Source organism: Talpa occidentalis, unplaced genomic scaffold, assembly GCF_014898055.3.
Source record: "Talpa occidentalis isolate TD23 unplaced genomic scaffold, MPIMG_talOcc4v2.1 talOcc4.7, whole genome shotgun sequence".
Classification (NCBI taxonomy): domain Eukaryota; kingdom Metazoa; phylum Chordata; class Mammalia; order Eulipotyphla; family Talpidae; genus Talpa; species Talpa occidentalis.
This window is the reverse complement of record NW_023605083.1, coordinates 564,547-589,040: the sequence shown is the minus strand read 5'-3', so window position 1 is coordinate 589,040 and position 24,494 is coordinate 564,547. Positions and strand designations below refer to the sequence as shown.

The 24,494-nt window shown below is 70.8% G+C and overlaps 3 protein-coding genes across 3 annotated transcripts; 1 reads left to right on the top strand and 2 right to left on the bottom strand.

The window, feature by feature from the left end:
• Window positions 1-4,015: 4,015 nt before the first annotated feature.
• Window positions 4,016-7,493, bottom strand: LCN8 (lipocalin 8). The gene is made up of 7 exons (XM_054689511.1): window positions 7,374-7,493; window positions 6,648-6,716; window positions 5,515-5,645; window positions 4,994-5,064; window positions 4,616-4,720; window positions 4,385-4,474; window positions 4,016-4,297 (listed from the first exon to the last, which is right to left on the bottom strand). Exons 1-7 carry the CDS (start codon window positions 7,491-7,493, stop codon window positions 4,245-4,247), a joined length of 639 nt encoding a protein of 212 aa, XP_054545486.1. The 3' UTR covers window positions 4,016-4,244.
• Window positions 7,494-7,728: 235 nt separating this feature from the next.
• LCN15 (lipocalin 15) lies at window positions 7,729-11,108 on the bottom strand. Its single transcript, XM_037495419.2, has 7 exons — window positions 10,916-11,108; window positions 10,460-10,599; window positions 10,327-10,397; window positions 10,063-10,173; window positions 9,589-9,690; window positions 9,368-9,435; window positions 7,729-7,842 (listed from the first exon to the last, which is right to left on the bottom strand). The coding sequence occupies exons 1-7, from the start codon at window positions 11,006-11,008 to the stop codon at window positions 7,729-7,731; spliced, it is 699 nt and encodes a 232-aa protein (XP_037351316.2). The 5' UTR covers window positions 11,009-11,108.
• Window positions 11,109-15,415: 4,307 nt separating this feature from the next.
• On the top strand, window positions 15,416-24,088 carry CCDC183 (coiled-coil domain containing 183). Its single transcript, XM_037494079.2, has 14 exons — window positions 15,416-15,535; window positions 15,795-17,956; window positions 18,332-18,453; window positions 18,784-18,861; window positions 18,948-19,115; window positions 19,816-19,920; window positions 20,984-21,106; window positions 21,845-21,970; window positions 22,044-22,098; window positions 22,416-22,516; window positions 22,757-22,917; window positions 23,171-23,447; window positions 23,516-23,612; window positions 23,863-24,088. The coding sequence occupies exons 2-14, from the start codon at window positions 17,620-17,622 to the stop codon at window positions 23,979-23,981; spliced, it is 1,869 nt and encodes a 622-aa protein (XP_037349976.2). The 5' UTR covers window positions 15,416-15,535; window positions 15,795-17,619; the 3' UTR covers window positions 23,982-24,088.
• The last annotated feature ends 406 nt before the right edge of the window (window positions 24,089-24,494 follow it).

Below are 24,494 nucleotides of genomic sequence, written 5' to 3'. Positions count from 1 at the left end.
CTGGAAGGCGCAGGAGCCCCTCCAGGGCCTGGGGGCTCTGAGGCCCACACTCCAGCCCCCACCCTGGCGAGGCCTCCAGGCAAAGGGAGTGAAAGTGAGGCAGCCCTGGGCCAGCCGGAGCAGGCCCGCCCAGGGGCCCAGAGCCCCCGAATGCCAGCCCCCAGACACCCGCCGAGTGAAGTGAGGACCTTGGAAAGAGGACACTGCCTGCTCCCCAGCCCCCGTTTTCCCTGGAGCTCCGCTTCCCGCAGGCACACCCGAGGGGAGGGTGAGGAGGACAGGGGAGCAGACCCTGGGGGCCCCAAGCCCCAGGGTGCATGGCCACCCCCTCAGTGCAGCCTTCCCGCGGACCAGCGCCCAGGCCCCGGGGGCCGCCCCACCCTCGCTGTCCGCCACGGAGGGTCCTCCGCGCCAGGCCCACGGCTCGGCCTCACCCCGACGCTTCCCCGAAGCACCGCCAGCCGCTCAGGTTCAGTGCGGAGCAGGGACCTCTGGGCTCCCCCGAGACCCCTGACCTGGCAGCGACCCTGCTGGCAGAGGGGGCTGCCCCTGGGGTGCGCTGGGGCCCACAGCAGGAACAGAGAGAGCAGCAGCTGCCCTGCAGGGCCTCGGCGCACAGGGGCAGCCTGGTCCCCGGGGTGTCTGACGAGAGGGCAGCCGAGGCTGCGTCCTCGCCCCTGGGGTGGGTGCCGCCTGTGGCAGACGGCGTCAGGCCCCGGGGACGCAGCTGGTGTGGCCCAGAGCTGCGGGCTCGGCCCGTGTGCGGTGGGCGTCGTGTGAGAGGAAGCAGAGAGCAGCTCTGTCCGGCACTGGCGGCGGGGAGCGAGGGGCGGGGAGCCTGCGAGTGGACTGGGGCAGAATCCAGCAGAGCGGTTCTCTTTGGGTCTGGAGAGCCCAGAGCCCCCTGCATGAAGCAGCGGGGGGTGCCTTCAGGGACCATGTGCCGTTGAGAGGTGGGGGCACCGCCTGCCTGGCCAGGACAGATGCAGGCTCGACCCCCAGAGGCAGTGGAGGCCCGGGGTGTGCGTGGACCGGGATCAGGTGGGCCGTCGGGTAAAGCAAGTGCGGAGGAGAGCGGCTGAGCCCTTCTGGTGAGAGCAGGAAGCGGGGTGCTCAGCTCTGGGTCACCCCTTGTCCGTGGGGGCGTGGGGAGGAGCTGCCAGGGCTCCATCTTATTCAGGGTGCAGTGACAAATTGGCCTCGTCAACAAGTCCTGGAAATAGGGCTCTCTGTGAACAAATCATGGGGCCATGAAAGGTGGGGGTCCACCCGGGAGGTGCAGTCAGCATTTTTATCTGTAAAATCTCAGGCTCTAGTCTGGGGGTGTTTGCAGCCGGCGGGAGAGCCCCAGCAGGTGGGGGTGGCGAAAGCCCCGATGTCGCAGCCGGGCCGTGTGTCCTGGGTAGAGAGCAGCTGCTCTGTCACGGCCCCGGGGGACCCCCAGGGGGCCCAGGGGGGGCCTCCTCTCACTCTGCTGCTTGGGGCTCCCAAGCCCCTTGGTCCCCCAGCTGGCCTCCGCCTCACCTAGCAGCTGGGTGTGCCAACGGACACCTCCCCAGGCGGCCGGGCGCCTTCCCTGCCAGGCCTGCAGACAGAATGCCCCTCCCGCTAGTGCCCCCTCTGCCCTCCTGGCTGTCGCCCGCCTCTGTGGCCCGGGCTGCTCTCCCTGCTGCCTCGCCTCACCCCTGCGGGCTCACACTGCCCCCTTGTGCCGTGGACAGGACGGCCGATGATGTTCTCCGCCATTAACCGAGACGCAGAGTCTAAAGGAATTTGCAGTGGGGGAGGCTGGGGAGGGCCATCGCGGCAGCTCTGTCTTCACTCCCCAGCCCAAGCATTTATTGAAGATACGAACAAAGGGAAAGAAAACAGCACGCAGTTGTGGTTTTGCTTGTACAGATCAGTAAGTTCCTGCTGGAAACAAGTTATCCTGGTTAGTGGGGAGCACGCGCAGAAGCCAGCTCGTCCTCAGAGAACAGCAGGCAGTTCTGGGGAGCAGTTCTGCTTGCAGAACTTCCAGCGTCCTGGAGCTCCGACTGCAGAGTCAACAGCTGTTCTCCACAAGTCCAGCCTGCAGGGTGGCAGCTCCCACACCCTTGTCCTCTGATCCACTTGCAGAAGCTGCTTGGCCTTGGGTCAGCACGTCCAGCACGGCATCACCGAGGGTCCCCTCCAGGAAGGCCCCTGGGAGCCAGGTGTGTCTGCGCGTTGGGGTGCTGCATGGGGCGCCTGTGGCGCCCGACCCGCTCACCCCCTCTGGGTGGCCTCACCTCCTCTGGGCTGACCGGGCCCCCAGCTCCCCGCAGGCCCTTCAGGAGGTGGCCGGTGAGTGTGGCCCTGCCAGGGGCCTGGGGCCCTGAAGGCAGAGCAGCTGGCCAGGCAGGCGCTCAAGCTACAGGGAGGGTGGCCCCGGGGTGGGGTGCAGGGGGTGGGGAGGTTTGGGACCTCACGCAGTGCTGGGCTCCGCAGCCTCCTGTGGCCCCGGGGCGCTCAGCGCGCTGGGTCTGGGCCTCTGACCTGGCCCTGCGGCTGTCTGGGCCCTGCTGGTCTCCCGGCAGGTGCCCTCCCGCCCGCGCCTGTGCGGGGACCTGCTCAGCCGCCCCGCCCTGTTTTGGAGGGGCTTGCCCGGGGGCTTCGGCCTTCGCTGGCAGCCTCTGACGGGAGCCCGTCTTGAGCCCTCGCTCCCCTCTCACCGAGGCCCCCACGCACGCGGGTCACCTTGCCCCCCGCGAGCAGGCGGCGCCGGCCCCTGGGACAGCAACGCGGGTTTCCCTCCTGGCAGTTTGGGGTCCCGGGCACCCCTCCGCGCTGCCTGGGATCAGTCTGTCCCCCTGACTGGGAACGAGCCTCCTGGGAACCTCACGTAAAGTGGGGGCTCCAGGGCTGTGGACTAGCACGGAGGGCGCTCACGGCTCCGGGGTGGGGGGGCAGCCACAGCCCGCGGGCCCCGCCCCCCCTGCCCGCGGCCCACCCAGGCCCCGCCCCCTCCTGCCCACTGCCCGCCCAGGCCCCGCCCCTGCGCGCCTAGGCCCCTCCCTCCCGCCTGTCCAGGCCCCACCCCTGTCCACCCGGGCCCGCCCCTTCCGCCCAGGCCCCGCCCCTCCCGCCCAGGCCCCGCCCCCAGCCCTCCTGGGCTCCCCCAGCTGCAGTCGGGACTCCAAGACCCCCGCCCCCCTTGGGCGCCGTGGGTCCCCGCCGCGAGTCCAGCCGCAGCGGACAGCAGCTGCTTCCATCAGGGCATGAATTGTGGGCACAGCTGCTGGACCCCAGGGCCCCACCTCTAAATTATGAGAACTCAGCCTCACACGCCCTCCTCTGCGCCCGGGCGGCTGCTCTGGGGCCCGGCTGACTCCTGCAGCAGCCCCCCTCTGCCGGGCTGGTCCCCAAGTCCCAGCACCTTCTGGGCCAAGAGTCCTCTCTGGCCTCAGAAGTGGGGTGGCTGCTCCCCAGCGGCCCTGGCACACAGGAGGGGCGTGGGGCCCCTTGCCCTGGCCTGCCCGCCACCCCCTCCCTCTCTAGCCCCAGGCTCGGCCCCCAGCTGATGGGGGGAATTGGGGCGACCGGGCGTCACATTGCAGGTGACGGGCTGAGAGCAGAGTGGGGACCAGGCATGGCGGGCCCGGCAGGGCAGTGAGTGTCCACCAGAGACTCGCGGGGGACTGTGGGGCTTGCACGCTGGGGTAGGAGGCAAGGGAGGCTGTGGGGACCCCCTGCTAGAGACTGCACATGGAGCTGCACGCAGGGGTGCGGCCAGCGGCTCCCGCAGGGCACGGACCTCTGAGTGAGGGGGCCTTGGGCCCACGGGGGCAGCAGGGCTGGGGGCAGGGGCGGCCTCTGTCCTCCCAGGAGGGCGCAGGGCACAGGGCCGGGCCCCCTCGTCCCGCAGAGCCCAGCAGGGGCAGCCACCGGCCACCTCCACAGGGGCTCACAGCCACGCGAGCACTGCAAGTTGCTCTGGCCCCTGCGCAGGGGGTCGGGAAACGCACCCCAGCCTCCCCCGTCCCCTCGACCCCAGGAAAGACGCAGGGTGGGCTTGGGCAAAGACAGTGGCATTTATTGGGGGGTGGGGCTGGGGCGGGCCGGGGCTTCTCCAGACGTTCCTGCGCGCAGAGGCGCTGGGAGGCCACCCCGCCTGCACCAGGGTGCCAGGGTCAAACGCTGATCCCTGTCCAGTGTCCCAGGCAGCCTGGGGTGACCACCGCAGGCCCAGGGCCTGGAGCTGCCGGGGGCCACTCGGGGGCCACTCAGGGGCCGCCTGGACGAGGGCTCGCCTCCTTCAGGAGCGCGGCGCACCTCCCTGCTGGGGGGGTTGTGTGAGGCGCGGGGCAGCGCCGGACCCCAGGGTGGGCCCAGCCCGCACCTGCCCCAGAGGCCTGCGACTCACCGCGCCGGGCCCCCAGGTAGAGCCCCGTGTCTGCCGTCAGCTCCCGAAACCTCCAGAAGCCGCGCTCATACTCGCTGTCCAGGCTCCGAGCTGCGGAGGTGGGGGCTGCGCGGGGCGCTCTGGGGGAAGGCAGGCGCAGCCCCCACCCCACCCCAGGGACCCCCCGGGCCCCCCAACCCCTTCCCGGGGACCCCTGACCCCATCCCCCACCCCCCGACACTCCCCACTTACTGAAGTACTTGAACACGTGCAGCTCCCTGCCCCGCCAGCGGAGCGCCACCCTCAGGACGGCGTAGCGCTCGTAGTCGGTGTCCACCACGTGCACCTCCCGGGAGCCTGCCCGAGCGGGGAGCCCGGCCGGCCCTGGGACGGCAGCCCCGAGGCCCTGCTCCCTCCTCCCCGCCCAGGCCCGACTGACCGGTGATGGGAGGACTGGAGCAGCCCTTGGAGGGTGGCCCAGAGTGTGCTGGGGGGTGGGAGACTTGGGACAGGAGGGGTGCGCAGGGAACAGGGCGCAGTGCGGGGGGGCCCCGCAGGGAGCAGCGAGGCTGAGAGTAGCCGGAGCGCAGCCCAGGGTTGTCAGTGCACCCACAGGGCAACGGCTCTTACCGGGAAAAACAAACTTCCCCGCGACGTCTCTCTCCGAGCTCTGCATTACTTCCGTCTCGCAGCCCCCGGAGCTGAAAGGCAGCCACGGGCTCGTGAGGACCCCCAGCCGGCACGCTCCCTCCGGCAGCCCGGAGCTGGGGAGAAGCGCTTCAGCCGGGTGCACCCTCAGGAGAGCCTGGAGCAGGAGGAGGGAGGGGTGGGGAGGAGCAGGACGCGCCACGGCGGCCTCTCCCCCGGGCCTGCAGCTGTAAACCCCGATCCTTTCTGGCCCCTAGTGGGGCTTCAGCGAAACCCTCCGCTCGTGTCAGGAAGATGCCGACCCGGAAGCAGGCCTGTGTCTGGCAGCTCCGGGAGCCCGCAGTCAGGTCTGGGGGTTCACAGCCTTGGTGGGGCACACAGGCCGCTGGCCCAGCGGGCAACATGCCGACCCCAGGGCTGCAGCGGGGACGCGGCCCGGCCCAGCACCTCCCCCGGGCCGCCCGCCCGCCCGCCCGCCTGCCGAGGCCCCGCGGCCGGCCTACCTCTCGTACGCGGCCTTCACGGTCAGCTTGTCCTCGCTCACGCTCAGAAACAAGGCCTCCAGCTTCACCGGGGTCTTCAGAGCCAGGGTTTGGTTGGAGGCCACGCCAACTTCCCGCCAGAAACCTGCAATCTAGACGGAGATGTGGGGCCCAGCCAGCGGGCAGGCGGGGAGGCCTGTCGGGCTCCGGGGCAGCCCCCACGCTCCAGCAGGGAGCCGCCAGCGCCGAAGTCAGCGGCGTGTCCTCGGCCTCCGCGGTGCCCGGTCCTGGGACGGTGACGCCCTCCCCGGTGCCCCAGGAGCGCCTGGCAGGGCAGGCAGGCCGGGGTGGGCGTGGGGGTGGCTGGAGCCAGGAGCAGCTGGGGAGGGCCTGGGAGGTGAAAAGGGCCAGAGGGCCTTGAACTTCCACCCGCAGCTTTGGGAAACCTGTCATTTTTGCCACAGCAAAGAATCCGTCTCGTCTGACCCGCAGCAGACATGGGCCCAGGGAAGCCGGAAGCAGGCCAAGGGAGCTGCTGGGTGGGGACCAGCATGCCCCCCTCGCTCTCCACACCAGAAGGGCCCTCCTGGCTCCAAAGGCCGGGTATAAAGGGACCCCACTGGAGCAAGAGGTGTTCGTTCTGAGCCCCGACCCCGGAGACCCACAGGGTCTCGCCAGCGTGTCTGAGCGCAGGATCTGTCCAGGAGGCCCTGGGGGAATCCTGCCCTGCGGGGGCGCAGGACCCTCTGCGCCTGTCCTGAGGCCTGCCCTGGGTGGGTCCTGGAGCCCCAGGTGACTGCTCTGGCCCCGGTGGGGGGAGGAGAGGGGCTGAGTGGCTGCCCCACCCCCAGGCTCGCCGGGGAGGCCACCTTCTGCAGGTCCAGGTCCTGCCTGGCCGCTCCTGCCTGCACCAGGATGATGCCCAGGATGGCGCTCAGCAGCCCGGCCCCCATGGCTACTCACTTGGTGCCTGCGCCCCAGCACTGGCCTTTATCCAGAGGGGCAGCCAACCGGCCAGTGGTGCCACCCCCAGAGAATGTCCCTGGCAAACCGCAGCTGCTCCTGCCCCGGACACCCACAGCCACCCCCACCCCAGCCGGGCCGGATGGAGCTGCCTGCGGCTTTCCGCTGGATCCCCAGAGCTGGAGAGGTACCTCAGGGCCGCGCCGAGCCCAGGGCCCGGCTCTGGCTAGTGCACCCCGCACTTCCTCACAGGGCTCTTCCTACCCAGGCTTGGGAGGCTGGCATGGTGCCCACGCAGCAGCAGAGCCAGGGGGCCCGCCCTGGGGAGGAATGTGGGCCTGGCCCCTGGGAGGTCTCCCCAGGAGTGGAGGCGGGGCGGGCGGGTGGGTGAGGATGTCCTGGCAGAGGAGAGAGCAGGCAAGGGCGCGGGCTGGCGCGCACAGGCCCACGGCCATGGGGAGGCCCCCGCGGGAAGGGGTCACCCTCCATCCTCCGTCTTTTCTGAGAGAGTAACCAGCCCTGGCCCGCCTCTGCGAAGCACCCCCCAACAGTTTCCTCAGGCCCCCAGTGCACAGGAGGGGGCCCGCAGGCCAGAGGGCCGCCAGAGAGCCCTGTCTGTGCCCCAGGCCGTGGGGTGCCAGGTCCAGCCTCCTCCCCCAGCTGGCCCAGACCCATGGCAAGAACAGCAGGGTGAGGTGGAAGCCAGTTTCCTGGGCACTGGCCCTGACCCCCGCAGGGTGACCCAGGCCGGCTGCTCTGCCTCAGTTTGCCTGTCTGCGATGATGCGGAAGTGAGCAGGTACCAGAAGAGAGGTTTGGGGGAGCGGGGTCACCCCGCCCTGGTGGTCACGAGGGCCCCGGGCCATCTTGGATCCTGGAGAGGGCGCTGCCCCAACAAAGCCTGCTGGGCTGGGTCACGCCGGTGCGGGGGCCAGAGCCGGCCAGCGTCTTGGAGACCAGGGGGAGCTTCCCATGAGCGCGGCTGAAGACTGGCCGACCCCAGCCCGGGTGGAAGGGCCGGGCCCCAGGGCCAGGCATGGCCAGGCAGGGGTGGCCAACAGGACAGGGCCCCTGAGCCCCAGCCAGCAGGGCGGGGTGAGCACGGAGGCCGGTCAGGGCTGATCGCTCTGGCCCTGGGCCTCGAGGCAGCCGGACGCCTTGGAGCAATGGAGCGAGGCCTCCAGCACCTTCCGGCCCTCGGCCTCGGGTGGGTGTGCTCACAGCCTCACGCCCCCTGGCCTGGGCAGTCCCACCTACCTGTGCCTCCGTTTCCTTATTTGTGGAGCCAGGGTCTCGGGGTGATGTGTGTGTCGGGGTCCCTGGGGAAGGCGCTGCCCCCCAGGGTGGTGCTGGCAGCAGCATAGCAGTTCTGGGCCTCACAGGCAGCCTGGGGAGGGCAGAGCCCCCGGCCAACCCCACCCCCACCCGGCAGCGGGCCGCGCGCTCCCAGGGCCCTCCTGGTCCCGTCTGGGCCTCCCAGGCACCCCCGCTGCCCCACAGGTGCGTGGGCCGGGCCCCTGGGCACCAGATGCTGCCTGAGGGGCAGGCCCCTGGGGGCACCCAGCATGGTGCTCCCACCCCTCAGGCAGAAGGAGCCAGCACCAGAGTGCCCTTCACGTCCTCCTCCCTGACTCAGTTTCCCCAGGAGTCCAGGATCAAGATGGGGTCCACTGTGCCCTCCCCGAGGGCCTCTTCAAAGAGGCAAGGAGACTGGAGGCTGCAGAATCTGTTTATTGAAGGGAGGGGGGCACCCAGGGAGAGACCCCAGGGGTGGAGGCGGGGCGGCCAGGGAGAGGCCCGGGGTGGGGGGGGGCATGTGGGCCCAAGGCTCAGGGGGCCGGCGAGGGCTGTGGGTCTCCGGGGCTGGGGGTGCCGAGACCTGCTGCTCCGGGCGGGCCCTGCGGACAGGAGAGCCTTGGTTACCCCCACACTCGGGACAGCGGCCCCGCAGGCTCCCGCCCCTGCTCACACCCCCAAGACCAGCGCAAGCTGACTCTGCCGCGGAGCTCCGGCCCCCGCGCCCGGCCTCAGGCGGGGGCAGCCGCACCCCCGCAGCCTCCTCCTGACCTGAGTGCAGCCTCTGCCCCAGTGGACAGGCCAGCGGGGCAAGAAAGTCCCAGAATCCACGGCAAAACCGCAGCCCCGGCGGCCACCTGAGGGCCACGCAGCACCCTTGACTCTGCGGGCTTGATCTGGAGGTAACGCGTCAGAGCAGGAAGACGGGCACCCACGGGGCAGCAGCCCGTCCTAAGGGTGGCCCGGTGGCTCCCGCGCCCCCTCCTCCCTGCCGCCTCCTGCCCAGCGCGGGGAGCTGCCCGCCTCGCACCGGCGCCCGGGGCGAGTGAGGACCGAGGCCCCCAGCTGGGCACTGGCCAGGGCGGCCGGGGCGAGGGGCGCTGTGAAGGAGCTGGAACCTCGCAGTCAGCCTGCACCAGCCCTGACCCCCAAGGGGCGCTGGGTGCACCGTGTCCATCCTCTGTGGTCTTATGCAAGTCCCCACATTCTTGGGGGTGAACGTGGGCAGCGGGCCTGAGGGCTCTCTGGCGCCCAGCACAGGAGGGTTCCTGAGAGCCTGCCTGTTCCCAGGCTCCGGGGAGCGCCTGGGTGGGCCGGGAAGGCGGCCCCGTGTGGGCCCTCGGTGGGCAGACAGGCCCCAGGAGTCCTGAGGCAGCACCAGGTGCTCCCGGGGTGTTGGGGACACAGCGTACTAGGTTGCAGTGTCCCCCTAGAGTCGAGTCCCTCTGGAACCCTCAGAGGTGCCCTTCTTTGGAAATCAGGTCCCTGCAGGTGCGGCCTAAGGGCCCGCGAGGAGCCCTGGGTGGAGGGTGTCCTCCGAGAAGACACGCGGCGGGAGGGGCAGAGGCCGGCGCAGCCGGGAGCCCGCAGGATAGAGAGCAGGAGCTCTGCCCCACCTGGGAAGGGCCAGGGCGGGCGTCCGGAGGAGCTGGGGTGTCCTCTCGTCCGGCGGAGGAGCACGTGTCTGTGGGACAGAAGCTGAGCTGGCCGCTGCCCACCACCTCTTGCAGCTCCCGAGCCCTGGCAGCCGGGGCAGGGAATGCCACACGCCCTCCTCTCTCGTCACGGAGTGGGGCGGAGGGGGGGGGCGGGGCGGGGCGGGGCCTGGCGGGGTCACCTGACTTGGGCAGCATCACCATGGTGTCCTCCGAGAGCCCCACGGTGGGGTAGAAGTCCCGGAAGGCTGTCAAGGCCTGCGAGCTGGGGTCCTGGGTGCGGCCTGGACAGAGCAGGGCCTCGTCAACACCGTGTCTCTGCGGTGAGGGTGCAGGGAGGGCACGCTGCCCCCCCAGGTTGGGGAGGCTGTATGTACCCCAGGGGTAGCCCTTTCCTTTTCCCACCGGGGAGGCCCACAGGGTGGGGCTTCCCGGCGGTCCAGGCCGGGTTCTCCTGGCCCCACCCGGAGGCATCTCTCCCTGCAGCTCCCCAGGCCAGCCCTGGCCAGCCTTCGTGGCCTCCCCACCTTGGGGCGCCCCCCCCACCCCCAGCAGACGGGCAGCGGACCCCAGGCAGGGTCTCGGGAGGCGGGCAAGAGAGGGAGGGCCCGTCCCGCCTGGGGGGCCGTGCAGGGAGGGAGGGCGTGGGGCCTCACTGTAGAGCTGCGCCACGGTGCTGAGCGCCCCCCGCAGCTCCTTGTGGATGTAGAGCACCGCGAAGGAGATGTAGTCCGTGTCCACCACGCGCACGTCCAGGTAGCCCAGAGCTGCAGAGCAGCCGTCAGGGGGGCACCTTAGGGCAGGCACCCCCACGCTAGCGGCCTCTGCGGTGGACGGTGAGCCCGGCGGGGGCGGGGCGGGAGGGGCTGCGCGAGGGGAGGGCCCCGTCCCGGCACCCTGGGGAGGCGCGGCCGACCTACCCGGGACTCGGAAGTGTCCCTGGGAGCCCACCCGCAGGTACTCGGCCTCCGACTGGTCGCAGCTGCCGGGCCTGCGGGAGCACAGCGCGTCACCCCCGGCCCGCGCCCCGGCCGCCCTCCCCGCCGCGCTCACCGGGGCGACGCCGAGCGGACGCTGAGGTCGCCGTCCGCGCTGGCCGTCACGGCGCGGGTGGACATCAGCAGGCGGTCCTTCTCGCCCAGGAAGACCTTGCAGTCGGAGGCCATGGAGACCACGAACCAGAGGCCTGAGAACTGCAGGGCTCCGTGAGGGTCACCCCCCCACCCCCCGCCCAGCAGGGGCGCAGCCAGGCCCCCGAGCCCAGACGGGACTGAAGCCACCGCGCCCCCAGGGGCCCCACATCCTGAGTCTGAGCCCTGTGGCCCCTTGGGGCCGGCGGCGCCAGCACTGCGGGCCGCAGCTCCCGCCTGCCATGCGCGTCGGTGATCACCATGCAGCGGGCTGTTTCCGCCCAAAGGGGCACAGGCCGGAAGGGCCATTCCTGCCTGGGGTGCCTGGCGCGGTTCAGCCCATCCCTGCTGGCCGGCCACGGGGCAGGGCCCGCAGTACCTTCGTGGCATTAAAATCTGGCTGCAGCAGGACCTCGGCACACGCCTGGGTGGCCCAGAGCAGCACCAGGACGCAGCCCAGGACAGACTTCATCCCTGCACTGCCACACGCTGTGCCCGGTCTGCTCCCCGGCTTTATACCCTGCCCACAGCGGCTCCTGCGAGCAGGTCCAGCAGGAGGCCCCAGCCCTTTGTTCATTGTTTGGCACAATCGCTGGAGTGTCCCCACCAGCCCCAGGGGTCACTTCCTGGAGGCTCCAGGGTGCCAGCTCTGGCTGCCTCGCTCACCTGGGATTAGCCCCCCATGCCTGCCACGCAGTCCCAGGGGCCCAGCAGAGAGCCTGGGTGGCCGGCTGGCCCGGACTATACCCTGGCCCTCCCGCACCCCAGCCTGGTCACGACACCCAGAGCCCTCGGGGGGCAGGCAACCCGGGAACTGCTCTTGCCATCTGGGCCCCCACTAGGTCTGGGGCCTCAGGGTCCTCACTCCTATCCCCTTACACAGGCGGGGTTGCCATCCGGCCTGGGACAGCTGTGCCAGAGAGCCGAGGTGTCCGTGCCCAGCGCCCCGCAGCCCCGCCGGCCTCCAGCAAGCGCGAGGGCACAGCACAGGGCTGGGCCTCCACGTGGTGGATTATGGGATCGCAGCCACCTTATCACAGGTTGCATAAGCGCTCGCCCGGGAGGCGCCGGGGCCGTGGGGGCCGAGGGCACTGGATCTGGCCAGGCCTCTCCAGGGGCCCAGGGTACCTTGGGAGCAGCGCCAGCCCTAGGACCCGCCGCCCTGTGACCAGGGGTAGGAGGGGTGGAGGGACACGGCGGGTGGGAGAAAGACCCTCATCCCCCAATGGGGAGGAAGGGGAACTGGGCTGCTGCGGCCGTGGGAGAGCTGGGGTGCTGCGGCCGTGGGGATCCAGAGGCACCGGCTCCCAGCCAGGTCCTGGGCACTGGGGAGACAGAGGAAAAGCCTTTCCGTGAAAATATTTACAAAGCACACCTCCGATAAAGGACTTACGGTATAAAGGACAAAAACCAAAAACCTTAAAAAAAACACACAAAGGATTTGAAAAGACATTTCACCAAAGACGCCCAGGTGGGAAGTGGACATAGGAGGCTGCGCATCCGGACAGGGGGCGCGTCCAGATGGGGGGCGCCCACACCTGCCAGGTGGCAAACACACTGAGTAGGTGCTGCAACGCCAAGAGCTGGTGAGGACCTGGAGCAGCCAGTGTGTCCCTCACCTGCACCTGCAGCTACATCTGCGCCTGACTGGCACCTGCGCCTGACCCGCACCTGTGCCTGCACCTGACCTGCACCTGTGCCCTGGACCTGCACCTGACTTGTGCCTATGCCTGACCTGCACCTGTGCCTGCTGGGGGCAGGGGCACAGCTGTGTGGCAGGACGCACAGGAAGACAGCGGCCAATTCTCACAGACACTTACCACCCTGGACGGCGCTCCTGGGCATCGCTTGAGAGAAGTGGAAACTCCTCCACGCGCGCCTGCCTGAGCTTCAGGACTTTATGCTCCGTCACCCGGAGGTAAATACGATCGAGGGCCTCCCCGGTGGCGCAGCGGTTGAGCGCCGGGTTGCGAAGCTGCCCGCAGCCTCTGCTGCACCGGTTCGATCCCCAGCTGCTCCCCAGCCACCGGAGGAGGGTCCCACATGGCGCGGCAGACCTCTCCTGCCGCCCGCTGCTCCCCTCAGCAGTGTACTTCGGTCCTTCTGCCTGCTCTGCTCCCCGCTCTGGCTCTGGTGAATTCTCTTGCCCTCCCGTGCTTCTGACTGTTCCCGGTGCTTGTATAAATAAATAAATAAAAATAAATCTTTTAAAAAAAAAAAATACGATCGAATGCCCCTGGGTGGGGAGGGTGGCCAACCGCAGTCCTCCACCCAAGAGACCTGCTCATGAGTGAAAACAACAGACCAGTGCGTGAAACGTGGTGAACCCCACATGCTTCATCACCCCAAGAGCAGCCAGTCTGAGAGCGCTACTGTCTGGGTCCCCTTTCTAGCACATTCTGGAACAGGCAACCCCGTGATTGCAGGGGCTAGGGAGGGGCGGCTGACTGCACAGGGCGGGTGGAGACTTGGGGCGCTGCATGTGGGGTCACACGCCTGCTCACCCTTGTCTGAGCTTGCAGAGTTGCAGGCGGGAGACTGCTGTGTGTGCACTACAGCTCGGGGTTAGTGGCGGACATGAGCCACAGCAGACAATCTCCCCGATGCCTCCTGGGGGCCCCGGCAGGGCGACCCCAAGGAGCCCAAAGCCCCAGGGTATGGATGAGATCCCGGCTCCCCTCTCCTGGCCAGCAAGCGCCACCCACATTTTCTCCTGTTTACGTTGTCGGCTGAGACAAACACGAGGCTAACTAAAGCAGTATCCGTCTGGAGCCTGCGACAGGCCCACGCAAGAATCAGTGCTGACTGTCATGGGGCTCGGCCTCAGGCCTCAGGGCGCGAGGGCGAGCTCCGCCTCCACTGCGTGTGAGTGTGCGCACGGATGAGCCAGTGCATGTGTGAGTGAGTGTGAAAGTGACTGAGGGAGTGAGAGCAAGTAGTTAGTGTGAGTGAGGGTCAGTGAGTTCCACCCAAGTTTCCTCTCCCCAGAACGAGGCCTGGGGGAAGATCGTGAAAATATTTACAAAGCCACCTCCGCTAGAGGACTTACGGTGCAAAGTCCCCATGGGCCCCGCAGTGGGGGGTCCTTCCCGCACGAGCCCCAGCTGAGGGGTGGCGGCAGCCTGGGGAGGCCCACAATGATCTCCAGGACCGGCTCCTGGTCCTGAGGCTGGACCTCAGGGGCAGAAGAACTCGCAGCAGCTGAAGGGCTTCCAGAAAGTTCCCCTCCAACTCTTCAGCCCAAGGGTAGGCGCTGTGGGGGGCAGCACGCCCCTGCTGGGACAGGTGGCCACAGAAGGGCCCCCAATGCGCGCTCAAAGGTAGGTGGCTACCCACACCTGCGAGCCCCAGGGCGGGACTAGGCCTCTGACTTCGTCCTGCTCAAAGTGCAGTTATGGCGGCCGCAGACCCCAGCCTAGTGGACCCCGGGTCCCGCAGGCGCTCAGGGCCGGTTCTCTGGGAGGCCGTCCACGCCGCCTGGCCCTGGGGCTCAGCCCACCGCCGTCCCTCCCTGGCTTGGGGGCTGCTGAGCCAAACCCATTTGCCGGACCAGGACCAGCCCGTGGGGTGTTTCAGGTGTGGGGGTGAGGGCGAACCCCGCTCGGCAGGGGCTGGGAGGTGTGTGTGCGTGCACGTGTGCGTGTGTGGCAGGGCCGGGCCGGGCCGGGCCTGTGTTTTCCTTCTGTCACGCTGCCGGTTGCTGGATCTCGAGCCTGTTTCTCCTCTGGGAGGTGGCGCGTGAGGCTCTGGCCGGCTGCCCCTCCTGGGGACGTGCCCCAGGGGCTGTGACGGGCTTTGGCTGCCGTGCATTCCTTGGCACTGCCAGGCGGGCCACTCTCCGAGCCGTGGGGTCTAGACCGCTCTCCACGCGCCTCTGCGGGAGCCAGAGCCACTCTGCGCCCCCTGCGGGGTGCAGGCCCACACCGTGCCCGGTCCAGAGCAGAGGGGCCGCTGGGGCGCCCCTGGGGTTCAGTAGAGGGTGCCCTGTGGCTCGCCCGGGTCGGCGGCAGGTTCTGCCCACGGGAGGGAGCTGGTGCCGCGACCAACGAAGACCAGCCCCTCCCGACCCCCCGAGCAAAGCCCGGCTCCTGCAGGGCCCAGCCCCTGGGCGAGCACCCACGCAGCCGCCGCCCTCCCCGTGCGGGCACAGTCCAGCCGCCTGTCCCGAGCGCCCGAGGCCACTGCTCGGGAGGGCCGGAGGGCCGGTCTGCTCGCGGGTCTGAAGACCCCGTCCCTCCCCTGCACCCCTCCCCTGCCCGAGCCCCCGCCCCTCCACGAGAGGCCCCGCCCGACAGAGGCCCCGCCCCCCGGCAGGCCCCGCCCCCACCTTATCCTCGCTCTGGCGCTTGTGCTCAGGCCCCGCCCCCTAGGCCAGCCCCCGCCCGGGCCCGCCCCTCCCCGAGGCCCTGCCCCAACTTTACCTTGTTCTGCGCGTGCGCGGCTAGGCCCCGCCCCGCCGCCGCCGCGGAGAGCCCGGGGCGGGCCGGGTGGACGACGCCGGGCCGCCCGGCACCCGGGGAGGCCGGGACGCGGGACCGGGCGCCGGGCCCAGCAGCCGGCCTGAGCGGGCGGGGGCTCGGTGGGGCGCCCCGTCCGCAGAGGGGCGGGGCCGCCTGGGGGCAGGGCGCCCCGAGAGCTCCCCGGGCAGCCGAGCGTCCCGCAGGGGCCGGGCCGCGTGGCAGCCTCAGGCCGGGCCCCGGGGCTGGCCGGGCCCTGCGCAGGCTCGGCCGCAGACGCCGCTCCCAGGGGTGGCCGCCGCCGGTGCTGCGGCTCCCCGCGAGGGGGTCTGAGGCCCAGACACCTGCCTGCTGCAGGGGAGCTTGCGAGCCCGCCGCCCCGGCCCCCGCCCCGCGCAGCCGGAGCCCCGGCCGGGCCCAGCCCCGCCCGCCGCCCCAGCTGCGGACTCCGTGACCAGCTGTCGGGTGACCCAGTGGAGTCGCAGACGTGCAGCGACCTCTGGCTGTCCCTGGAGTCGGGGCGGCTCCCAAGACGGGCACAGGTGAGGGGGGCACGGCCTGGGCCCCGGGCGGGCTGTCCAGCGTGCCCAGGCCCCACTGCAGAGCCGGACCGGCAGGAGGAAGGCCCGGGAGCGGGCGTGGGGCTGGGGCGCCGTGGGTGCAGAGTGAGGCGCGTGGGCACCAGGAGAAGAGCCGCGGGGTGAGCAGCCCTGCACCAGACACGGAGCCGGCTGCCGGCCTGGCCCTCCCTTTGGCCGCCAGCCGGGGGGCTCTGCTGTCTGTGACCCCTTGGTCTTGCAGGCGGGCGCAGCTAGGCAAGCTCCAGGGCGCGGGAGACCTGCAGCAGCCGCCCCAGTGCAGCCCTGCACCGGACGCTCCGCTGCGAATGCCAGGTCTGCACTGCCGACTACCTCTGCCCACCCCGGCTGCGCTGGACGACTGGCCTCCCTGGACAGCTGGCCTCCCGCGGGGCAGGAGTCTTGGAGAGCCTGGCAGATGCACACTGGTGTTGGGGCAGCGGTCCTGGGGCGCATGGTGGACTCTGGTGCTTTCTGGCCTGGCACCCCCAGAGTGGGGCTAATAAACACCTGTTTTGTTCTCTTACCTGAGTCCCAACGCAATTGGGAAACCAAGTGTTAGAAGCTGAGTCACCTTCGTGCCCCAGCCGACGCTGGAGGGCGTGCCTTGGGGCGCCCTGGGCAGGTGCTCCAACCCGGCCCAGGCAGTTCCCCGGGGCAGTTCCCTGGGGCCGTGTCCCTGCACCTTGGTGGAGGAGCGGAGTGGGGACTCGGCCAGTGGGGCCTGGCTCCCAAACCACGGGGCAGGTCTCTGGAAGGAAGCACCTGGGCTGCCACCTCACCCGCTCGGAAGGGAGGGGCCGGGGAGCGGCGGAGTTGAAACCGGGTACCCAGCACCCTCAGCACCGGCTTCTGGGTCAACCTGGAGACACCAACAGGGCCTTGCCGTGCCCTCACCCAATCCCTGCGCGGCCTGGCTCAGCGGTCACACACAAGGATGGTGGCTGAGCAAGCGACCGGCCGCGGGGACCTGTGAGGGAGCTGGAGGCCAGCCAGCCCCAGAGCCCGCCGGGAGCACGTCCACTCCAAGCCCAGTGGAGGGCCAGGCTCCTGGTCGGTTCCCTGCCCCAGGACCTCCAGCCCTGGTTCCCCCACAGGGTCTTCACGGCCCCGGAAGGCTGCACCAGCCCCAGCCCTTGTGTCTTCATCCCAGCGCACAGGAAAGAAGGGAGGAGCAGTTCTCCCACCACCTCTGCTTACCCTGTGACCAGGACCGGGCTCACACCCCGCCCCTTGGAGCCCCAGCAGGGCTGCCCTTGATCTCCGCGGGAGCCTTCCTGGGGGGGGGGCATGTGCCCCCCTAAAATAAGGGGGGTGGATGAGGGAGACCTCATGTGGTAGGACAGGGAGCAGGCTCTGCCTCAGGCCCTGGAGAGCCGGCCTGCCAAAGCAGCAACCCCAGGGGTGGGCTGGGTTCTGAAGGGGGCAGTGATCTTGGAGTCCGAGACAGACTCACCAGGATGGGGGGAGAGTCTGAGAGGCCCAACTGGACGCCAGTGCTGTGACCGTGGGTGTGGGCCGAGGGCAGGGGTGACCCCAGGACCTCCGAGCACGGCCTGCTTGGAGACAGCGCCTTGCGAGAGTGAGCGCTGGAGGTGCTGAGCCGGCCAGGCCAGTGTGCTTATAGGGGGACCTGGACCAGGGCATGGAGGGGTGAGCAGGGCACAGGGGGCCGAGGAGGTCTCCTGCACACCTGGGCCCTGAGGGCCAGCCTCCAGGGCTCAGGGGCAGCTTCCCTGGTCTCCGCCTGGCGCAGGGGTGGGTGTGGCTGGTGTGTGCCCTGAGTCTGAGACTGGCTGGTGCTGGGGACCCGCGGCTCCAGGAAGCCCAGGGTGCGGCGAGGAGGTGGGCCCCTCCCCTCCTGGAGTGAGTGGCCTCTAAAGCAAGACCTGGGAGTTCCCAGAAGGTGGAGGGGGCAGAGCAGGCTGGGCTCCCGGCCAAGGTCGGGGAGAGAGGGCCAGGGCTGGGTCCCACCCACCGGGTCATGCAGGCATGGGCTTGAGCTCGGGGGCGGGGGCGTTGGATGAAGACCCGGCGGCAGTCGGGGCATGGGAGTTTGTAGGAAACTCAGTGAGGAGAGATGGAGGGTGCAGAGGCACTGTCGGGGTGCAGCACCAAGCCACACCCATCACCTCTATGGAAGAAAGGCAGCTTGCCCCGGCTGCTTCCCAGCGGCCCCCCTGAGGCAGCGGGGGTGGGGGGCATCTGGAACTCCGGGCTCCTGGCGTCGAGAACCCTCCCTGTCTCCAAGGGCCGAGGTTCCGGGCACAATGTGCAAGGCAGTTGTCCTGAGCCGAAGGACTCGGGAGGGGTGCCGGACAATGCACAGGGAGGAGGACACGGAGGAGCAGATCCAGGAGCTGAAGACCATCACTCGGCTGCAGGGTGAGCCGCCTGCCGGCCAGGGCCTTGGGCGGCCAGGGCAAACTGTGGGCAACCTGCCCACCCGCCCCCAGGGGACTGGGAGAAGAGGGGCTCTGAGGACTCTGTGAGCTAGTGGGCCCCGGAGGCAGAGGGACGGGAGGGCCGCCAGCCTGCATGGCTGAGGTGGGGAAGGACCATAGCTGGTGCCCATCCTGGCTTCCGCCTCGCGCTCCCCACTGCCCAGCACAGCTGCCCATTGAGAGCGGTCAGGGGGTCCAGACAGGCACTGCCAAGCAGCAAGGCTCACGTCCACCAGAGCAGGCACTTCCCTGAGGCAGGCCCTTGCCACACTTCTGGGCTCCTGGCCACCCGCTGACCTCCCATCCTTGACCTTAGAGCAATGCCGGGCGCTCCAGGTCCAGGCCATAAAGGAGAAGGCCGTCAAGAACAAGGCCACGCTGGCCCTCCTCAACAGCAACATCCGCCGCGCGGCCCAAGACTGGGCCTCGACCAGGAAGGTAGCGGCCCCCGCCAGCCGCCCCGCAGCAGCCCCACCTCTCAGGAGCCGCGGGCCCTGGGGGCAGCCTGGGTGCCGTCCAGCCGGGGACAGGCCCCCGAGCAGGAGCACTGGCCAGCCCAGAGGGAGGGCCGCGGTCTCGCTGGGGTCCTCTCCTGCCAGCCCCGGCACGGCCGCTCTGGCCCCAGCCTGCAGGGAAGACGCGGGCCCCCTCGTGGGCCCGTCACCTGCGTGCGGGGACGGCCTGAATGGGGCCCGGGGTGTCCGCGGCCCCTGGGGCCCCAGGGCCGGGGCCCGCTGCCTGCGCCCCACTCAGCACCCCGCTCCGCAGTCCGACCAGCGGATCATCGCCAGGGCCTGCGGGAAGGACCTGTCCACGCGGCTGGCGCACTGCCCCCACACCATGGAGGTAAGGGGTGGGGCCCTCCGCCCGCCCCACGCAGGGGCGCGCGGCCGTGGGCCCCCTGCGCCCCTCGCGGACCGGCCTCCCCGCAGGTGGCGCGGGACAAGCTGCGCAAGTACGTGCACGACCGCGAGAGGGCGCACAACGCGCTGAGCCACCTGGTGCGGCGGCGCGGGCAGAGGCTGGACAGCCTGCGCCGGGAGCTCGCCCGCCTGCAGGGCCAGCCGGGCGCCACGCGCGAGGAGCGGCGGCAGCTGCAGGTGGCGCGGGCCGGGGCGGGGCCGGGGCGGGGCCGGGGGGGCCGGGGGCGACAGCGCGGTCGGGGCGGGCCGGGGGGGGACAGGGCGGTCGGGGGCGTGGCCCGGAGCGGGGCGGGGCGGGGCCCGGAGCGGGGCGGGGGCGGGGCCGGGACAGGGCGGGCGGGGGCGGGGCCGGGACATGGAGGCCGGGGCCGGGACAGGGCGGTCGGGGGCGGGGCCTGGAGCGGGGCGGGGGCGGGACATGGCGGCCGGGGGCGGGGCCTGGGAACAGGGCGGGGCGGGGCGGCCGGGGGGACATGGCGGGGGGGGCCAGGGCGGGGCCGGGCCAGGGCGGCCGGGGGCGGGCCTGGAGCGGGGCGGGGGCGGGACATGGCGGCCGGGGGCGGGCCTGGGGAACAGGGCGGGGCGGGGCCCAGGGGGGACATGGCGGGGGCGGGGCCAGGCCAGGGCGGCCGGGGCGGGGCCTGGAGCGGGGCGGGGGCGGGCCAGGGCGGCCGGGGGCGGGGCCGGGGGACAGGGCGGGGGCGGGCCGGGCCGGGCCGGGCCGGGCCGGGGCGTGCGTCCCACCTCCCGGGCGCGGCTCCCGGGAGGACCCGGCAGCGCTGTCCGCGCGGAGACCCGCCGCGCAGGCGGCCCCTGCCCTCCTCTCCGCCCCTGCGGGCGGCCGGCCGGCCCGTCTCACCGAGCCCCGGCGCCCCAGGTCATCCGCCAGCTGGAGAACAACATCGAAAAGACGGTGGTCAAGATCAACTCGAGCCGGCACATCCACCTGCTGTACGCGCACCTGCTGGATTACCTGAAGAAAGTGAGGCCCCGCGCACGCCCGGGGCGCCGGGGCGCGGCACCCCCGCCCCTGCGGCTTCCCCCAGGCCGGGCCCGGACGGCCCTCCCTCCTCTGAACCCTCCGCTGTTCCGCAAGGGGCACACCGGGCCCGCGGCCCGCGCGTGTGTGCAGTGCTTGGCGTGGCTCCGCCGCACCCTCCCTGCCCTGGAGGACGCCCCGAGGGCCTGCCAGGAGCCCCCCAGGGGCAGGGCCGCGCCGCGTGCCCCTCCGAGCAGGCCGCGGGGCAGCCACCGCCCACCCTCCCAGCAGCGGCCCCTCCCAGGAGGCCGGGCAGGGCCTGCCATGGAGCTGGACTCCTTGGCGGGACCCCTGCCCGCCCCCAGCGGAGCACAGCAGATGGGGCAAGGGCCACAGAGGGGCTGCGCGAGGGAGGGAGGGGCGGGCAGGAAGGCGCCCAAATGCCTTCACCTGAGGCTGGGGAGGGAGCCCTAGAAGGCCCTGAGTGGGGGGCGGCGGCTGAAAACGTGGCTTGGAGGGTGAGGTGGGGGCACAGCTCCCAGGCCCATCCCCGCCATCCAGCACACGGCCCCGCCAGCAGGCGCACCTGCCTGCCCGCCCCGCCCCCCCCCGCGAGTCCTGGCCTTCCATCACTTCGTGTGCCCGGTGGGCAGCCTCCTTAGATAACAGCACTTTACAAAGTAACTCCTGAGGTCACTTGCGTGTTTTAAGGAACTGAAGGTTCTGCACATGACCACTGCCCACAGACCGCGGAGCCCAGGTGGCACCACGGGGGCTCGGCCCTGAGCCTGGCTGTGCTTCCCGCCAGGCCAGGCCATTGGCTACCCCACCCCCAGGCACCTCCAGGCTGGCAGCTGCCTTAGCCCTCAGTGGGCCCTGCTAGCTGCCCTCTGTGGACTTCCCTTCGGGCACAGTGGGCGCATGTCCTGGGAACTCCACGTCAGGTGCAGGATGGGGTCCCACCTGATGCCCCCTGTGGGACCACAGGACGCCAGAGAGGGGCGGGGAGGGGGTGCTGGCAGGGCCAGGCAGCACTGGACAGCACCTGCCTCTCCCCTCCACACAGGAGCTGGTCGGGTACTCCACACAGCTGGACAAGCTACAGACCCTGGTGGTCAGCTACTGCTCAGAGCTTTCGGACATGACCGTCATGTCCCATGATGCCATGATGATCACGGATGAGGTCAAGGTGAGCCTGGTTCCAGGGCCCTGCGGAGGCCACCTGCACCTGCATGGCAGCAGGGGCCAGCCGGCGCCCCTCCTCCCCGGGGTGCCAGGACCCGCTGCAGGGATGCGACCTGAGGGGTATGAGGAGGTGCAGTGCTCAGGCCCCGAGACCCGGGCCACAGGGCAGGCACGCGGGGCCTGCTGGGGCGGGGTCTGGGCAGGTTCGGGCCAGGCCAGAGGGGCTGGGGGCCTGCAGGAGGGTGGGCAAAGGTCCTGGTACACAGGGTGCCCGCAGGTTGCGGAGGACAGCAGCCTGTGCCGTCAAGGCAGTTCCACTGTGGACACAGGGTGGGGGTGGGCAGCAAGGGTGGGGTGCAGGCCCTGCCCGAGCCAGAGCCCAGGGAGGGGTGGGGGCCGCCAGGCTTGTTACAAAATGGGTGCCCCCTGGCTGGAGACCGGAAGGAGCCAGAGCAGACTAGTCACTAGGGCCAGAGCAGTGGCGGAGGGTGCTGGCCCCAAGCAGACAGACCAAGAGGCCTTTAAGAGGCCACCTGAGGTCTGGCAGCGGGTGGGATGTGGGCGCGGGAGCGGCGTGCAGGGCGCATGGGCTGGCCCGGGCGGACTCGAACTGCAGGGAGGGGTGTGGCCATCAGCCTGGACGGCTCTCGGGGCTCTGGGAGGACGAGGACCGAGAGCGGTCGCTGGTTTAGTGCCGGGGGGTCTCAGGAGTCGGACGCCCACCCCCACCCTGTGTCCCCAGCGGAACATGCGGCAAGGCGAGGCCACCTTCATCCAGGAGCGCCGGGCGCGGGAGAACCGGCTCAACCAACAGAAGAAGCTGATCGACAAGGTCTACAGCAAGGCGGCCAGCGAGAAGTACCGCCGGGTGAGCTGGGCCCCTGCGGGCGGCCGAGGGGGCGCCCCCGGCCCAGGCCACTCACCTGCACCCCTCCCGGCAGGGCCAGCAGGACCTGGACTTCCCCACCAGCCTGATGGGCCTGGAGATGGCGAAAGGTGCGCCGAGGCCTCAGCCCCACCCGCCCCAGCCAGGCCTGAGGCCCCGAGCCAGGTGCCAGCTGTCCCCGCGGGCGTGAGCCCGGCCCTCCCAGCCGCCTCCGCTGAGGCCGAGCCCCGCAGCCACCGGCTCACCTTCCAGGGAGCTCAGTCTGTGGCCGTCCCAGGCGTCCCACCCCACCCCTCGCCCCTCAGAAAGGACACAGCCCCGCTGGCCCTGAGAAGCGCTATGCTGTCCCCACCCCGTGGGCCCCGGGCCGCCCAGGAGGGAGCAGACGCAGGGGTCGAGCCTCAGAGCCTCCCTCTGCTCTGCCCAGTGATGAAAACACGGGCCTCCAAGGCTGAAATCCAGTACCAGAAGGACGTGGCGGCTCCGGTGGAGAAAGTCAAGGCCGCCGTGCGCTGCTCCCACCTTTGGGTATCGCTCCCCACGCCCGCCAATGGGGCCCACGCACCCGAGACCCGACCTGGGGTGTGGCCTCAGCCTCCACTCAGGCCCCACCCCACCGGCAGCGCCGCAGGAAGCCGGGGCTCCCAGTACCCCACGCAACCCGACCGGGATTAGCAGCACACCTCCCGCGCCCGCCGCGTCACCCTGGCCCGCGGTGGCCACCGGGTCTCGGGCCACATCCACATGGCTGCTCTCCTGCGGCCCCAGGACATCGCCGGCCGCTTCCTGGCGCAGAGGCACACGGAGGAGAACCTGGACCTGCAGATGGAGGACTGCGAGGCGCGGCGGGCGCGGCTGCAGGCCCTGATGCAGAAGCTGGAGCTCGAGGAGGCCGTGCTGAGGTTCCAGCAGACGCCCACCTCCACCAGGTACCGCGGCCGCTCCTCCGGGCCGCCACCACCCGCCGCATCCTCGCAGACAGCCCCCCCCATGTGGGGCTGGGGCTGCCGCCGCCAGGAAGCCTAGGAGGAGCCACCGAGTCCCCGCCAGGGACCCCATGGGAGCCTTCCTTGCCCGGGCAGAGCTGCCGCCATGTCTGGGGGCCCTGCCAGCACCCCCGTGGGAGTGGCCCGGCCCCCTGTGGGCCTGGGGTCTGCCACCTCCTTTCCCACCCGCCCTCAGCTTTGAGTCGCTGGAGAGGAGAATGCAGGACATGCTGAGAGAAGAGGAGCAGCGGCTGCAGCTGGCCCTCGTCAACACGAGCAGAGGCCAGCAGCTGCTGCTGACTGTCCAGACGGGTATTGACAACCTCTACGTCCGCCTCATCGGCGTCACCATGCCCGGCACCCAGGCGCCTACAGCCCCCGGCGCCCTGGACATGTACAGCAAGCTGGCCTTCTGCGAGGGCAGGCTTGTGCAGCTGGCCAACAGCGTGCAGGCGCTCGCCGGGACCCAGGAGGTAGCTGGGGCTGGGGGGAGGCGCCCGCCTGGCCGCTGTCCCTCAGAGCCCACAGCCCCGACCTGCAGGTCCACGCCAAGGTGAGGGACGCCCTGGAGTCCTCGACTCTGAGGGAGCAGCAGAACACCAAGATCAGCTTCGAGGACCTGGAGGACGACATGATAGGTACAGGCCGGCTGGGCGGGGCTGGAGGGGGAAGGGGACCAGCAGCAGGTGCTGGCCGCTGGACCGGGCAGCCTGGGGGCACCCGTGCGAGGTGCAGGCACAAGAGGGCGTGTCCGTTGTACCCCGGGATTTCAGTGTATGGAGGTGGCGGGGTGGGGCCCAGACAGGTGCCAGGGGGCAGAGGGGAGGGCGCGGCGCGGGCGCCCCGGTGGGCAGAGGCGAGGGCGCCAGCGCAGCCCCTGCCTTGCAGAGACCTTCCACTTCGCCGACATGGACCACAGCTACGTGCCCACGCGGGCCGAGATCAAGAAGAAGGCGCAGCAGCTGGTGGACGACAAGCTCAAGGTGACCAAGAAGAAGAGGAAGTGACCTCCCGGCCCGCCCCGCTGTTACACAAATAAACATTTTTCTTGGACGGCTGGGCCCGGGACGCAGAGGCGGGGTCTGGCGGGGGAGGCGCGGTGTTCGCCGTGGACCTGGGCCCCGGAGCTTGGGGGCGGGAGCGCGCCAGGGGACAGGGAAGGGGCGGGCGCGGGTCACCGCGGCCCCGAGGCCAGCGGCCGAGCCCGAGCTGCCCGCGCGCCACCGCACTCCCGTGGCCCTCGCGGCGCCCCGTAACGACGCGTCCGCTCCCGCACCGCTCTGCGCATGCGCGTCTGCGTGCCGCCGCACTCCCGTGGCCCTCGCGACGACCCGTAGCCACGCGTCCGCGCCCGCATCGCTCTGCGCTTGCGCACCAGTGCGCCGCCGCACTGCCCTGGCCCTCGCGGCGCCCCGTAGCTGCCCGCCCCGCCCCGCCGCGCCGGCGCCAAGATGGCGGCGCTGACGAGCGGGGAGCGAAGCCGCAGCCGCTGAGGCCCGAGCCTCTCGAGGCGGGCGCCC

Excerpts from the sequence above, each read along its gene's own strand:
- LCN8 (XM_054689511.1), bottom strand. The coding sequence starts at position 7,493 with ATGCCTGGCCCTGGGGCCCGGCCCTTCCACCCGGGCTGGGGTCGGCCA. Across the intron at positions 4,721-4,993 it reads GGGGAAGTTTGTTTTTCCCG|GCTCCCGGGAGGTGCACGTG; the intron begins GTAAGAGCCGTT and ends CCGCTCGGGCAG. Across the intron at positions 4,298-4,384 it reads CTACCTGGGGGCCCGGCGCG|GGAGGTGCGCCGCGCTCCTG; the intron begins GTGAGTCGCAGG and ends CCCCCCCAGCAG.
- LCN15 (XM_037495419.2), bottom strand. The coding sequence starts at position 11,008 with ATGAAGTCTGTCCTGGGCTGCGTCCTGGTGCTGCTCTGGGCCACCCAG. Across the intron at positions 10,398-10,459 it reads GTCCGCTCGGCGTCGCCCCG|GCCCGGCAGCTGCGACCAGT; the intron begins GTGAGCGCGGCG and ends GTGCTCCCGCAG. Across the intron at positions 7,843-9,367 it reads CCCGCCCTGGCCCTTCCCAG|GCTGCCTGTGAGGCCCAGAA; the intron begins GTGGGGCAGAGC and ends TGCCCTCCCCAG.
- CCDC183 (XM_037494079.2), top strand. The coding sequence starts at position 17,620 with ATGGGAGTTTGTAGGAAACTCAGTGAGGAGAGATGGAGGGTGCAGAGG. Across the intron at positions 19,116-19,815 it reads AGGAGCGGCGGCAGCTGCAG|GTCATCCGCCAGCTGGAGAA; the intron begins GTGGCGCGGGCC and ends CCGGCGCCCCAG. Across the intron at positions 19,921-20,983 it reads TGCTGGATTACCTGAAGAAA|GAGCTGGTCGGGTACTCCAC; the intron begins GTGAGGCCCCGC and ends CCCTCCACACAG.